This window comes from Trichogramma pretiosum, unplaced genomic scaffold, assembly GCF_000599845.2.
Source record: "Trichogramma pretiosum strain Unisexual culture from Peru unplaced genomic scaffold, Tpre_2.0 scaffold27, whole genome shotgun sequence".
Lineage (NCBI taxonomy): Eukaryota > Metazoa > Arthropoda > Insecta > Hymenoptera > Trichogrammatidae > Trichogramma > Trichogramma pretiosum.
In genome coordinates this window covers 1,937,108-1,951,585 of record NW_019641694.1, presented here as the reverse complement: position 1 = coordinate 1,951,585, position 14,478 = coordinate 1,937,108, and the positions used below count along the sequence as shown (strand labels likewise).

At 45.3% G+C, this 14,478-nt stretch overlaps 1 protein-coding gene across 5 annotated transcripts; it reads left to right on the top strand.

Annotated features, from left to right (window-relative positions):
* The first annotated feature begins 101 nt into the window (after positions 1-101).
* LOC106660398 (protein charlatan-like) lies at positions 102-12,771 on the top strand. Of its 5 annotated transcripts, none has more exons than XM_023461968.1 (9): positions 102-761; positions 6,151-6,357; positions 7,908-8,168; positions 8,480-8,766; positions 9,439-9,728; positions 10,168-10,641; positions 10,746-11,096; positions 11,176-11,283; positions 12,168-12,771. In XM_023461968.1, exons 2-9 carry the CDS (start codon positions 6,270-6,272, stop codon positions 12,277-12,279), a joined length of 1,971 nt encoding a protein of 656 aa, XP_023317736.1. In that variant the 5' UTR covers positions 102-761; positions 6,151-6,269; the 3' UTR covers positions 12,280-12,771. The 5 variants fall into 5 exon arrangements, with proteins under 5 accessions (XP_023317736.1, XP_014238835.1, XP_014238833.1 ...); XM_014383349.2 differs by having other exon boundaries at positions 9,436-9,728; positions 11,911-12,259; XM_014383347.2 differs by having other exon boundaries at positions 103-761; positions 9,436-9,728.
* The last annotated feature ends 1,707 nt before the right edge of the window (positions 12,772-14,478 follow it).

Sequence of the window (14,478 nt, the reverse complement as noted above, 5' to 3'; positions counted from 1 at the left end):
CGAGCGGGGGAGGGGGAGGGGGGGGGCAAAGCAACAGCGGCTCACTGCGCTCATCCGTGGAGCTCTTACAGCACATCGTAAGACGAGCTCGATGCCGAAGAAAGTCGTAGGCATATATGTACGCAGCGGAAGATCGCTCGTCTCGTTAGTTGCCGCTGTGGGAGTGGGAGACGCATCAAAGAGAGACTCGTGGGCCTTACTGGAGCCACCCACACCACTGCTCGCCACCTGCACATGCTCCAGCACGTGTGCGCCTTGCACGATGTGCGGCGTCGCTCGTAGGCAGTAGCAGCATCAGCGACTCGTTACCGCTAGCCCAGCAAAGGCCACCTAGGTCAGTTCTGGACGGGAAAATACTCGGCCGGGTGTCCTCGGAGATCAACGGTTGAATGCTCGTCGTTTCGCGTTGTGCGCGAGTGTCAGTGCTAGACTTTATGATATTACATATATACATACTAGAGTAACCAAGACGAGAGGCAAAAGAGGAGGAGAAGAGCGAGCCAGTGTATACGTGTGGGTGCTTGTGTGTATGTGTGGTGGAGCTGCGCTGTTGCTACTGCTGCTGCTGCTGCTGCTGCTGCTGCTTGGCTATATCGAGCAAACCACCCGACCGCCACCCACTCGCCCACCGAACGCCGAGGAGGAAAGAACACCTGCCACCCCCGGAGTTTGCGCGTAGCATCGACCGACGACGCCAGCCTACATCTTGCGATTATTTTTCCATTTACCAACGACACTAACCGACTGGTTTTGCCTAAATGGTGAGTAGTGGCTAGTTAATTATCCCGTTAATCGACGCCCACGCGATTTCGTGAAAACATCTTTGGCAGCCTCGATAAGTCGTAGTTGCGCGAGTGCCTTGGGTTGTTTCAGCTTCGGCTCCTGCAGCCCTGCGTACTCTGCCAATCTCTGCAGCCGTCTATGTGTTGAACCGTACGTGCGTGTGAGTATTTGTGTTTGTGTCTTGCGTGCGTTATAGGCCGAGGTGCATTTGTGCCGCTGATGCCCGCTCTCCGTTCATGTGTGTGAGCCTGCGTGCCCGACTGTGTGCGTGTGTGTCTGTATTCGTGAGGGCACAATCAACCGGTATTGCGCACGCTCGAGTTTCGCGCGCATCAGCGGCCTGTAAATACCAAGTCTGCTATTCTCTCTCTCTCTCTTCGTTGCTCCCTCCCTCTTTCTCCGTTTCCATATACACCGCATGGTCTGGAGCGTTTCAATGTGTTTATGAGATTGGGAATATAAAAGAGTGTATTTGGATACATGTGTGCGTATAGCTGTACATATAATGTTCTTGTGTGTGTGTGTGCGTGTGTGTATGTGTGTGTGCGTACGAGGAGATGCAGAAGAAAAGAAAAAATAGAGAGAAAAGAAAGAGAGAGAGAGAGAGAGAGAGCTAAGCATGAATAAGGCAAACTAGCGTGGGTGTGCATAGAACGGAGCGTCCTTGAACAGATGCCGGTACAGTTTGCTTCTCATCTCGAAACCGTAACACACGTTAAATACTGTAGATTTAGAGCGACAACTATTTCCAAATGATCTCTAGCTGCAGCGTTCCAGGTCAACGAGGCTCGCGTTTTTCGCTGCTCGTTATACGATTGCGCTTTGCTCTTATCGCAAAACTGTAGGCAGCTTTTGACAGTTGGACAAGCGTCGCTACTGGAGCGCAAGCGCGAGTTGGCGATCGATTGCTCGACTTTGGCTCGTTCGGATCTGCGAATTTTCTCTTGGCTGGCGAGACCAACGGACGATGCGAGATATTTTGTCGCTACTCGCTTTGCTCGATTCTCACCGTTGTTTCGTTCGATCGTCTCGTTCTCTCTTTCTCTCGTTGCCTAGGCCGTCTCTATTGAGGAAACTCGACCGAATCGTCGTCGCATTTACATTCACAAGAACGTGAACGCAAGAAAGACGCTCCGCCTGATGTGCGCGACTTGCCGCGAGAGCCGATCGATATCTGATATAACCGTTGGTAAGTTGCGCCGACTGGCCTCTCTGGTGCGCGCGCGCGCGCGCTCCTATACGTATTTGCTTACATTAGCTCGATCCAGCGAAACCGACTGGGGGATGCGAGTGGCTCGTCGCTGGGGGCGCACGAGTACCTTGCGCGACGATCCACGCGCCTATGCATGTGCGGCTGTATTTTCCCTCTCGCGGTACAGTTGACCATCGCCGGATGAGCGCGCGAAACTCGACTTGGATAGGCTCTACGAGCGAGACGTCGGCGTCGCGTGAATCGAGCATTAAAGAGTTGAGACGCCGTCGAGGCTCAACCAAACGGAACGAGTTCAACAATGGCACCGAGTTGTACAATAGTCGCTCTTTTCACTTTCGTCTCGCGTGCATCGGCTCGCGCGAGACTCCAGCTTGTTACTGCGGCTACGGTCGTACGAGCCGCGTACAGCTACCAAGTTTCTAGGCGCTGCTTCCACGTAGCTGTAGGACGGGGGGGAGGGAGGATTAAAAGTAGCAAAGATACGTTCACATGTGCCTATAGTTATGCTTGCGAGAGTAGCGAGCCAGCAAACAATCGATTTCCCAAAACGCTGTTGAAGCGCTGCCGGCGCGATTCAGCTAAATGCCAAAGAAAAGAATCCGAAACTGCTTCCCTGAGCTCGTTTGAGCGGCAAGCCAATTGTTCGCTTTCGAAGAATGAAAAATCTGCCTATGCTGGGCCACCCCCTCAGCCCCTCTATGTAAACGCGCGAACGCGTTCGTTACGTACAGTTAGCGACAAAAGTTTATAGGCGAGCTAGCCTTTACCTCGATCACGAATGCGAAATCACGCAGCGCGTTCCTGGCTTTACGACGACCGCAATCATTCGGCAAATCGATTTTCTCGACTGCGAATTACGTGGCTCCGACCTGTGCTGGTTGCAAGGCGCAGATGCCGCTATAAGCACGATCACGGAATGATTGTGCGTACGCGGAAGGACGCATTGTCGCTCGGCGTGCATTTGCACTGCCTGGGCGGCCGAGGGTGCGCGCGGCTGCTTCGGCTTCCTTCGCACGAGGCAGTTAACCTACGTGCAATATATAGGCAACGCTGCCGAGTCTGTAGCACACGTATATCGTGACGCCTATATAACGACGCATCGCGTGTACTCTGCGCTGCCTCTTGCTCCTGCATCCTCGCCTGGCGGTAGTAATCTAGGGCCAATTTGCTTCCGTCCTACTTTCGTAGCCAAGACTCGAGCCGAGATTACTCTCAGCTTGACGTGCGCGCACCCGTAGCCGCTTGTTCCGTTTCGGCTTTTCCTCTTACATCGTCGTTACAAACACGAACAACGAAACTTTGATTTTTCAGCAGTCAACATTCTTGCAAGACTTGCAGACGCGCCTTTCATACCTAGACGAATTTGTAATGATCGCGCCTTAGTTTGGATTTTAATAAATAGCTTCATATACATATCACAAGAAAAAATCCGAGTCAAAGATCCAAATCCTTATAAAAGGATACATTTTTTTTAAGCACTTATATCTGTCCTTTTGGCGCCCATTAGCTATTTCGTGCTTATGTCAAGTAAATCTGATCATAATAACAATAGTACATCAGTGGGTACAGATAAAACCTCTAATACGTTGCAATAAAATTTCTAACAGTTGCAGAAATTAATTTGAACGATTGATTGAATAACGAAAGATAGTCATTACATTTACTTTTTGCTAATTTGTTTATTTATTAATCTTTTAGAGTTTAATAACATTGTAGTAATTGTAAATCAAGCAAATTGTAGTTTCATGTACTTTTGATAAAAACCTGAGTCGATAAAGAAGCTGGAAATGGAAATAACAACACGAAAGCTTACTTATTTTGTTTTAAAAATTCTTTAATTAATGTAATATATTGTCGCGAGAGTATTATTAATTAAAATTGCTCGTCAACTGACTTGATCTATAAGCGTGCAAATTTAATTACTCGTGGGCAAGCTTAGGTGAAAGATCTCTCGCGTATATATATACTCATTAGCTATCTCAAGTGAAAATTACAGGAAAAAAAGTAAGGAGGAGCAAGGGGGAAGCCGAGGGAGCGTGGACGACAAATCCCCCAGATGAAAATGAACTACATCTTTTAGGACACGTTTCGTTAGTGGCAAGTCTGAGGTGGACTGACGCTACGAGGACAAGTAAGGCAGAATAAGCGCACTTAATGCTTATACTAGCTAGAGACTTGAGAGACAAAAAGCAGCCAGCCTGAAACTCAGCTCCCGTAATTTATACGCACATAATAATGTATGAAAAGAGTTGACTTTCTTGCAAGGAAAATGGAAATAAGAGTGTATATGTGGTGGCAGTAGAAAAAAAGACGAAAGAAAAGGGGAAAGCTCGACTGCAAACTCGAATGCAATTGGCGCTGCGGCAAGCTGGAAAAGAACTCGCGCTCACTTACATTATGTTCGAAAATACAATAGCTAGTGCTGCTGCTATTGCGCGCGTACAATACGCGTCTAAATGGCTTTTTTCATGTCGCATTTTAGGTAGTCGAGGCAGACTGAGTAGGCGAAGCGTGAAAAAGAGTCGCATTTCTGCTTAATCAAGTAAGCAGCATCAAGTGGGCGCAGGTTAATTCGCACGCGCCCGAGCTTCGCAGCCATGGGGCTCGGTAGCGCATCGAGCTTATACGCGCGCGAGTATTTTTAATGACACTCTACCCCATATACTTATAATACATGTGATTATATATATCTATACACATAGAGCTTTGTATAAAGTTGCTAACTACTTTGAGAACTCTTGAGAATAAGGCAGAAAGAGTACAGGTAAAGAGCGGTGGCGGCCCGGCATATAGCCAGCACGTGTAGTGTCCCTGTGGTTGCAGGCAACTTTCTTTTTAACAACCGAGCGATTCAATTCCCCTTTGGGCTTTCTCTCTCTTCTCGCGTTCCCCAGCTCCCTACTTCTTCTTTTTCTCTCTCTCAGCCATGCACTTGCAGTTGTCGCTGCAGCCGAGTACCTCTATGACTCAGTCAAAGTATCAAGCTTTGAATTTAGTTCCCTATAAATTGCGAATTTTTTTAACCTCGCATAGCTTTAGATCTTGCAGGTACATAAAATAATCGCGTAATTAACATTTTTTATTTTTAAAGAACCATCCGTTCCCCTAAGCTGCGCAGGACGGAAACTGGCGTGTGCAGCAACCAACGGCTGCGCACGCGTGTACTTCATTACGAAGCGCAATTAAAGATCTTTTGCAGAGCACAGATGTATGTATACGGGTGGAAAATTATTTCTCTCCCTTTGGCCCCTGCGTTTCGCTCGTCCCCACCGCGTAGACGCCTCGCACGGAATCGTAATTGCATACAAGATCGCTACACTGATGAAGTCAAACAGGCAGCACCTCTTACGAACATGTCGGATTCGAAGAGCAAATGAATGTCGCAAACGATACGCTTTTGTCGAATTTCCCTCGTCGAGCTCTGTGCAGCCTGATAAAGAGTTTCCCTTGTGCAGTGTAAAGTTGATATTTACACGTGCCGGCGAGAGCTCTGTATGTTTTCTTTTTCTACTCACTCGTATCATACGCGATGAAGTTGCGCTTTTGTCCTTTCGCTACACGTTTTTGGGGAAAGAAAACAACAATTTTTAAATAACACGATGAAAAAAAAAATATGAAGAAAACAGTATATTATAATATAAAAAAGTATAAAAATAAAAACAGAGATAGCTCTGAGACTCGTAATAATATTTTTGCTCTTCGTTAGCCACGAAAACTGTTTTAAATAAAAATTTGCATCATACGTATGTAGCTTTCGAGCAAAAGGCGACAATTTCACACGTACTTGCGTACGCGTATGCGAGGATTCATATTTTTATAAAAATAAAGTTGGTCCGTATATGCAAAAGGATATAGGATTTCACTTGCAGCTTGAGCAGAGAAAATTAATATCGCTATGCGCTACGTGAGTATGCATAATCGAGAATGACAAAAAATGAAATTATACACGTCACAGTTTCGTCTATTTGAAATACATCACATGCGTGAATGTTTCGAGTATGTACATAATAAGCGCGCATGCATCTAGCATATTACATCTTTTCAAGCCGAGCAATTTTTTCATAAAAAACACAATTATTCGCGTACATCTTTATCTAAGGATCTCATAGTTGGTTGACATTGTCCCTCGATAAACATTTTTTGTCTGCTTGCAGGTATTTCACACGAAATGGTGAAAAAATCATCGGAGTGAGCGTCAAGACGTTAAAATTTAGGCCAGGAAACATCTGGTCCATCAGAGTTTAGTCCATCAGAGGTATCGAACAGGAGCACCATGCAGAGCAACCGACTCGTGGACGGTTACGAGGACATGTTTCGGGAGATCACAAGGAAACTTTACGGAGATGACCTCGAGCAAAGAAGTAAGTTGAGTCAGAGTTAAGTTTGTGCCTTGCTCTTGGTCCAAGGTCATTATCGAGTAAGAAATCATATAATCCGGCGATCAAGCGGTCGATTTCGCGACGAGGAAGAAAGAAGCGCTCGTATTGGATAGTGAATCGTTATTGGATAGTGGATAGCCACCGCGAACGATAAATTAGCGCATCGAAGCCAAGCAGCGGTGTCGCTTGGGTTATTGGAGCTGCGGCAGGAGCCAGGCGGGAAATTGGAGCGACAATGAGGTTGCTCGGCGGCTATGCGCGCCATACGCGATTCCCTTCAGCACTCTTGAATCACGCGAGGGACGGACGGGCCGGGTGGGAGGTGACTAATTCCTTAGGGACGAGGTAGCATGAGCTGCACATCAGGTAGGATTAGCTTCGGCCGCTGTTAGCATTGATAAACCTAATCGATTGCTCGGTCGATGTACGTACGAACGTTTCAACCGCATCTCTGCCGCTCTAGACGTATAGGCCGCTGCTGCGGGGGTGAGCGCGTCCTACCTATAATGCATACGTAGCAGCAGCAGCAGCAGCAGCCAAGCATCTCACGTTTATGTATGTATATATAGCGATATGCGGCAACTGGCAAGAAACGCGACTGGGAGAGGAGTTTGAGCTTGCTGTAGCAGAACATGGAATTGAATCGACTAATTGCAGTATGAAGCTATTAGCCGAATCCGTTTGTTCTCTCTCGCTCCTCAGCTTTCTCTTTCCTTTCCACTATCGCGCCGAGTCGAGCACAATATCCGCTGTATATACGAGTGCACGTATACGTTCATGGCACGCGTACGAATCGACGACAAGTGCTCCGGGATTATATGTATTTGTTGACCTTATATCAGAGGGTGGCTGCGCAAACGATTGACTAACTTTTGCAGCCGCTAACTATAACTGTCCTCGTTTGATCGATTGGGCCGTTTCAAGACGTACGCGAGGAAATTATCCCACCTCGTCGCACGTATTGCTCATGATAAAGCATTGGTCTATATTGGGTCAGTTGACAGTTTGAAACTGCGTCACACTCGCTATCCTCGGAAACTGTCGCATTGAATCGAAAAAATCCGAGTGTCCCCAAATAGAGCTCGTAATGTTTCTTTTTCTTTTTCTTTTTCAACAGCATTTTCGATCGCGAGCTTGCGAGCCGCAGCGATGTATCCGCAGTGTTTTTTCAAATTTCTTCATGACACTTTAAAAGCTTCACGAAAACTTGCCCAGGCAAAAATGGCGTGATACGCAATCTGAGAAAAATTTTTAAAACTTTCGTCAAATGGCAATACGCGTCACGATATGTCAAAAAAAAAAAAAAAAAAAAGTGAAACAACTTTTAGACAGTGGAAAACATTTAAAAGTTTTACTGCGAGCGTCCACACAATCTTCCTATGAAAATATTCAAGTTTTCCTTTGCTTTCGTATATATAGGTATACATTTTTGTATTCGCACGTACGATCGCGCGTTTAGAGAGCGAAAAGTTTGGTCGAATGAAAAAAAGATGACAAGGTCCGATACTATTTGGTAAACTGTATATCTGCAGCGTCGAGCGTACAGAACGAGTTCGAAACGTCGGTCACGTCGTACGAGAGCGAGGCCCATTCGGTGAACTACAAGACCGAGGAGGACGAGGACGAGGCTGACGCGTCGATGAACAACCGGCCGATGGACGAGGCCACGGGCAACGTCAGCCCCGACGAGGCCGGTCACTGGCACGTTGCCGACGAGCCGCTCAAGGGCACCGATGGCAGTCGGGTGGCCTCTTACAGGGCCTTTAGCTCCACTTGGCGTTGCGAAGAATGCGGTAAGCTGATCGCGACGCATAATTGTACTTGTGTGCTGCATGCGAGCATGGCTGCCTAGTTTGTTCTAACTCACGAGCTTTTTCCAACTTCAAGGAGGCCACCAGCGGCCGACAACTCGGCACCTCTTTCGGCACCTTTTTACAATTATTTTTATCTCATTTGCAGAGTCTGCGCTACAGATATCGAGTGGCAATTGAACTATAAGAAATAGTTTCGATGTTATACCTCTATAGTGACCGAAAAATCGGCCTCTTTCCAAGTTGTGCAATAAATGATTAATGAGTGACTTTTATACGTATTTGTTAAACAGGCGAATACATAGACGGAGAGGCACGAGAAATGGCGGAACACTTTGTGGAAAACCATTCGAATCGCATAGAGAAGGACGGCGAGATGTTCAACAACGTTCAGCTAGAGGATTTGACGGATTATCTGGGAAAAATCGTCACGGTATCGAGCAAATACCTGAAAAGTCGAACGGAAGCTGCGCAAGCCAGCGCCGTGACGCTGGAAGCGCCGGTAGTTCACAACAACTTCATAATCGCCGAGCTACCCGTAGTTGCTGCTTCGCAGATTTTGCACCAGAGCGAGGATCTGGTAAGTTGATTAATGGCGAGTCGAGATCGACAAGATTCGACGCTTTTTCAGCTCCTTATTTCGGCGAAACTAGAAGAAGAGCCGGCGTAAAGCGTAGCAGCCCTCGTCAGAGCTGCAACGGTTACGCAGATACAGCAAAGAGCCGCGGGCTAGACGAGAACTGGCTCGACGACCCGAACAGTAGTTAAGGAAGAAACGCGCGCGATACTCGTACTTGGTTCCGTGACGCACACATGCATATTCAAACGAAGGAGGCTTGCGACTGTAATAATAATAATCTTTGGCGTTTATGCGCGCACGGATAAGAGCCGAAATCACAAAAGAGCTCGAGCTGCAGCGAGCAAGATAGAGTCGACAAAGCAAGCGCAGACGGAGTCGGATACAAATTGGAGCCGTGCGCCAACGCTCGCGCGTCTCTCCCTCTCATTGTAGCTCGGAGCAGCGGCGTAACGTCGCATACGCGTCTCGCGCCCTCATCTTTCTCAAAGATTTCCCACGCGTCGATGATTTCCCGGAGGACTACTATTGCTCGTTGCACTTTTCTTTGGCTTAGTAGCGTGCGATGTCTGTACACTCGACGCTACTATTGCACGCACATATACATGCTCATTAGTATGCGATCCCAACACTCATATTCTTCTGTCTTTTGTGCGCCTCTTGTAAATCTAGCAGCAGCAGCATCAGCCTACGGCGACGTCCCTCTTAGCGGTCGGCTCTGGCGCAGTCAAGGCCGCTGCTGCCAATGGCTCGAGCAACTCCGACGCCTCCGCGAACAACAAGAGCGAGCCGAGCACGCGCAAGAAGTACATGTGTCCCCATTGCCATTACGGCACCGATCGCAAGGATCTCTTCACCAGACACGAGCACATACATCGAGCCGAGAAACCCTACCATTGCTATTTGTGCCACAAGACCTTCAGCAGACCGGATCACGTGAAAAAACACTTTCATCGAATACACAGGTGAGCGAAATTCGATTCCTTATTAATCTCGCGTAATCGCGTATTTGTCAGTGTCGCGCTACGCCTCCGAAGCGAATGTTGAGCTGCGCTCGTGCTCGAGATTGCAGACGAGGCACCAACTTTTCCACTCAGCCGTTGCAACAGTTCCTAGCTCTTCTGACGCTCAGCTGTCGTATGAGTGCATCTGCCACACAGTCGCACCAACTCGGGTAATTTTTGAGCGAGTTTCGCGTCGGCTGAGAAATGCGCGCTTTGTCTAACGACGCCTCTTCGTCTTTCCCTGCGACTGATTTTCAAGTTTTAGCCCGTTCGTCAAATCTGAGCCTATCTTGTATGTAAAGACGCACTCGCATTGACTTTGTTCGTTTATCGAAATCGAGCATAAAATAATTTAAACTTCAGTCACGCTAGAGTATTGCAATTTTGATATTCCTAACAGAGAGCACAAGTACGAGGTGTCGCGCATTCGAAGAGACTTAAGCAACAGCACTAGCAGCGCCAGCAGCGTCGTTTCGAACTCGGCGACGGCCACCGTCACGAGCCCCAAAGCCAACGATAACGTTAATAACGCATTCTCCATAATGACGAGTCCGTCGTACTCGGCGAGCAACAACAACAACACCTTCCTCGCGGTGAAAAGCCCAACTACGACGTATCAGCTTCAACAGTTGCCGCTGATCAGCAGCGGTCAATCGACGGGCAACGTTATTTATCGCGACGCTACTCTCAATGCCGCCGCTGCCATCGTTGTGGCTAGTTCGACCCTTGTCAATAATACCAACATCGTGCCGGCACAGCAGCAAGCTCCACAAGCCGAAGTGGCGGTGCAAAATGCAGTCGTTCAAGCGGTCAAAAGGTTACAAAATGGTCGGACTTCGCCCAAGCCTCCAAAATCCAATTCGAAAAAGAAAACGTAAGTATATAACCAACGTGATAATTAATAATATCTCTTAACCTCGTTTGAAAAAGCTGCACGTACTAATCGGTCTTTGCGCCGCGTCCTCGTTACGTCCACAGAATCAGTTGCAGCTACTGCTCTTGGATCGGAACCGACAATTGGTGCCTCAAGAGACACCTCAAAACGCACAACCGGCCGTACCCTTGCCAAATTTGCGACTACAAAGCGGCTCGGGCAGAACGGCTCACCTCGCATACGGAAAAAGTGCACAACAAGTACCAATGCTCGAGATGTACTTTCCTTGCTGAAGAAAAGGATCAACTGAAGTTGCATCAGATGCAAATGCACAGGATACCGCTGGCCAACGTAGCCGCTTCGTCCAACTCGGTTTCGAGTGCCCCAGTCCAGAACGACAACGACATGCTCAACGTGTCCAACTTAAGCAATGTGGGAGAAGCGCACGTTGTCCTGTGAGTATTTTCAAATTCCGTACGCAATTGACGCAGCCATTTGCATTAAGCTGATTCGAGCCTTTGTTTGAATTTTTAGCAATGTCGCTGGAGCTGGCAGAGCACCGCCCGGACCTCCAGTTTTTCCGGCCTCGGCGGCTACTATAGTGCCCGCAACAGCCGCTTTGACTTCGGCTACGATACTTAGGTAAGTAGGATTGGCCATAATCGCCATTCAACTTTCGATACTTTTCATTTCTTCTCAGTTTATGTTTTGATGAACCAATTCATTATTATTTCTTAATCAATGTCCTTTTTTACCTTTACTTTTTATGCACTTTCATCAATTTTTGTTGGCTTTGTTGCTGGTTTTGTTGTTATTTTTGTCATTTTTGACATGCTCATATTGAAATCGTTACACTCTCATCATTGAAACAGACAGGGTGACCAAACCTTAATTATAACTTGTGCGCTGTGTAATTTTTCGTTGACTTATTTAATTAATTTTTACGCTTCCTGGAAAAACCTCGATGCTTTTTTGGCAATTTTGAAGATTATCAACTTTTTAATAGTAATAATTATAATAATACTTTCTTATTAAATAAATATTGAACCAAGATGTTCGTGATTATTAATAAGAGTAAGTTATTTATTTTCATTTTTATGTAAAAATTGGCCAAAAAATACCCGAGAATTTTCCTCGGTAAAACTCGAACACTGCAGGCATTTCTGTCGAAATAAAATCACGTTTTATGTGTCAACATATGTATTCAACCAAAGTTTTTGTATGAATAGAAATAATAGTTAAAAGATGAAATTTCTTTGTGGGACGCAGCTCAGCAGTGGTCGCGGCTACGAGATGGTAAGCTTATCGTCGCCCTCGCCACGAGCGCCTATTCTCAGCAGCAGACCACTGCTCTAACCTAAGGCAAAGTGCAATACAGGTTGTCAAAGCCAACAAAAAATTTTGTGATTTTCGTCTACAAAGCGAAGTTGAACGAGCACAAAAAAGTCTATACAAAAAACAAATTAACTCGATAACCGTCTTCGAAAGCTTCGGTTAAAAAGTACTAATTTTATATTTGTAAACAGCTTTCATCATAAATTACCAGAGCAGAGACGATCTCGAAAGCAAAGTATGCCAAGGAAGGCTATCGGCTATAAATCGGACAACGATGATAGCAATAAGGAGAATTGTGACTGAGTCATATCTGCCAGAAACAAATTAGCCCAAATTTTACCAACAAAATCTTTGCTGCGAGCTTATGAAAATGCAATAAATGAAAGAAAATGAAAAAGCTCGATTAAAGTGTGATTGGATCTGTGCTTTCCTAGTCGAGAAGTGATACCCGGAAGAAACCTTTATGTACAAAATTTGTGTAAATATAATGACAAAAATGTGTTACACACGTGTAAATTAATTGTAAATTACATGCATTTTTTATCTAAATTGAATGTTATGTAATAATGAAATGATAATACGCTTTGTTTTTTACCATTTACTTAAATTGCTTGATTGTAAATAAGCATGAATTGACTTGTAATAAATCGCTTTGTTTTTTACCTGAAAATTGTGCATAAACATTGAAATTATTATACACTCGTGTACTTGTAAGTATGTATTTATGTAATATATGAATAAAATCTATTTGTTTGATGTGTAATTATGAAGTTGAAATAAAAGTTGTGACAAATATGGCTGAGTTTAAATCCAACTTCACACAATTAAAATATAAATCAAGATATGAAAATTTTTTTTTAAAATATATGGAGTAATTTACTCGTAAATAAATTATTCGTAATAGTAGTAGTTTATATTGAGATTAAAATAATATTTTTTTATCTATATCCATCCTAATCACCTCGTAACGAGTCACTAATTCTGGCGTGCTTTTGATTTATTACAGAACATATGAAAATAATCCAATAGTCAAGATTTTAGGCCCGAATTTAGATTGGATTCGGCAAAAATCGCAAAAGTTCTTCTTTTCTTTGCCGATTCTAAAGTCATTTTTAACTTAAAAAAGGTACCTTGAAAATATTTTCAAAATTGAATAAGCCTTGAAAATGCAATCTGCAAATTTGTCTCTTTTCTTCACATAAAAATACAAAATATAATAATTGATCCATATTTTGTCGGGCTTAATAACGCAAAATCTAGCGTGAAAGCATCTCTATCAAAGGAAAATCCTTTCTTTTAGGGCAACACATAGCTCGTTAAAAAATTAGGACAAATTATTTTTCTACTTTTAACTTTCATTTTTACAACTGTAAATTTTTTCGAATTTTTTACGATGGTTCTCCAAATTTAAGAGCAAGAAAACATATTTTTAAGGCAAACTTTTCGAAATCTGGTGGGTCGAGAAAGCCAATACGCATAATTAAGAAGATCAAAAATAAGGTTGATCGAGTCAGTCTTGCGATTGCATCAGTTACAATTGTCAATCAGGACTATGACTTTTCGTCTTGGTCTGGAGAGAATTGATTGCCAAGCCAAAGGGTACATGATGCGCGCTGCATAAAGTGCAAGGATACACGAACAGACCGCAGCTGTGGACGACAGAAGAAGCGAAAAAAGAAAAAATTACAGTTACGAAGGAAAAAAAGTTGTCGCGATTCGTCGAAGTGATAACGAGTCGTGTATTTCTTTGCTGGGGTAGACGACGGGTCCGCTCGTATAGCCTCGGGTCAAAAGTACTCAACGCCGGCCGCCGGTGCAGTCAAGTCCGCGGGCAACGACGCATAGTTGACGAGGCCACACACACACACGTCGCTCTCGCGTACGGGCGGCATCGGGGGATCGGAGGCAAGGGACGAGTGTCTCGATTAGCTGCAGGTCTCGAGACATTGAAAAGCTGTCCGGAAATGAGACGTGAAAGTTTCAGCAAGAATATGCATAAAGCTGGAACGAGAGAGCATAGCCCCGGGCGGATTGCAGAAAGAAGATTAAAGTAAGCAGGTTCCTCTGGCTCGAGTATACTTGTGTACTTGTTCATCGTCGAGTTGGGTCCCATATACGTTACCGATCGAGTAGAGCTACTGCCGCTGCGCGACGATCGGACTTTGTGCTGGCCTTTAGTTTAAAAAACCTTTTGAAAGCTCGAGGTTTCTGTGTAGCCGTATGCGCTTCCAGCTACTTTTACTGTTTACTCGTTCTTGGACCACAGTACGCAAAGCATTATGAATAATATAAATTTTTCTTCGGGCCAGCTGTAACGTGCGAGGCAACGCGGATATCGTAGTGTGAGTACGTAAAAGCGTAAATTTGCTTTTTCTGACCCTGCCCAGTCTGCATGCCGCATGCCGTATGGTACAATGTACGCGCGCCATAGCTTCAGTACTAAAACTATTTTACAACTGCAACAGCCATTAGAGCACGCGAGCTTGGTTCAATGAGAAAATC

Bases quoted from the DNA above. Each gene is read 5' to 3' on its own strand.
- LOC106660398 (XM_014383347.2), top strand. From the start codon at position 6,270: ATGCAGAGCAACCGACTCGTGGACGGTTACGAGGACATGTTTCGGGAG. The intron at 11,097-11,175 runs GTGAGTATTTTC...TTGAATTTTTAG, and splicing joins GGAGAAGCGCACGTTGTCCT to CAATGTCGCTGGAGCTGGCA. The intron at 11,284-12,167 runs GTAAGTAGGATT...ATTTGTAAACAG, and splicing joins ACTTCGGCTACGATACTTAG to CTTTCATCATAAATTACCAG.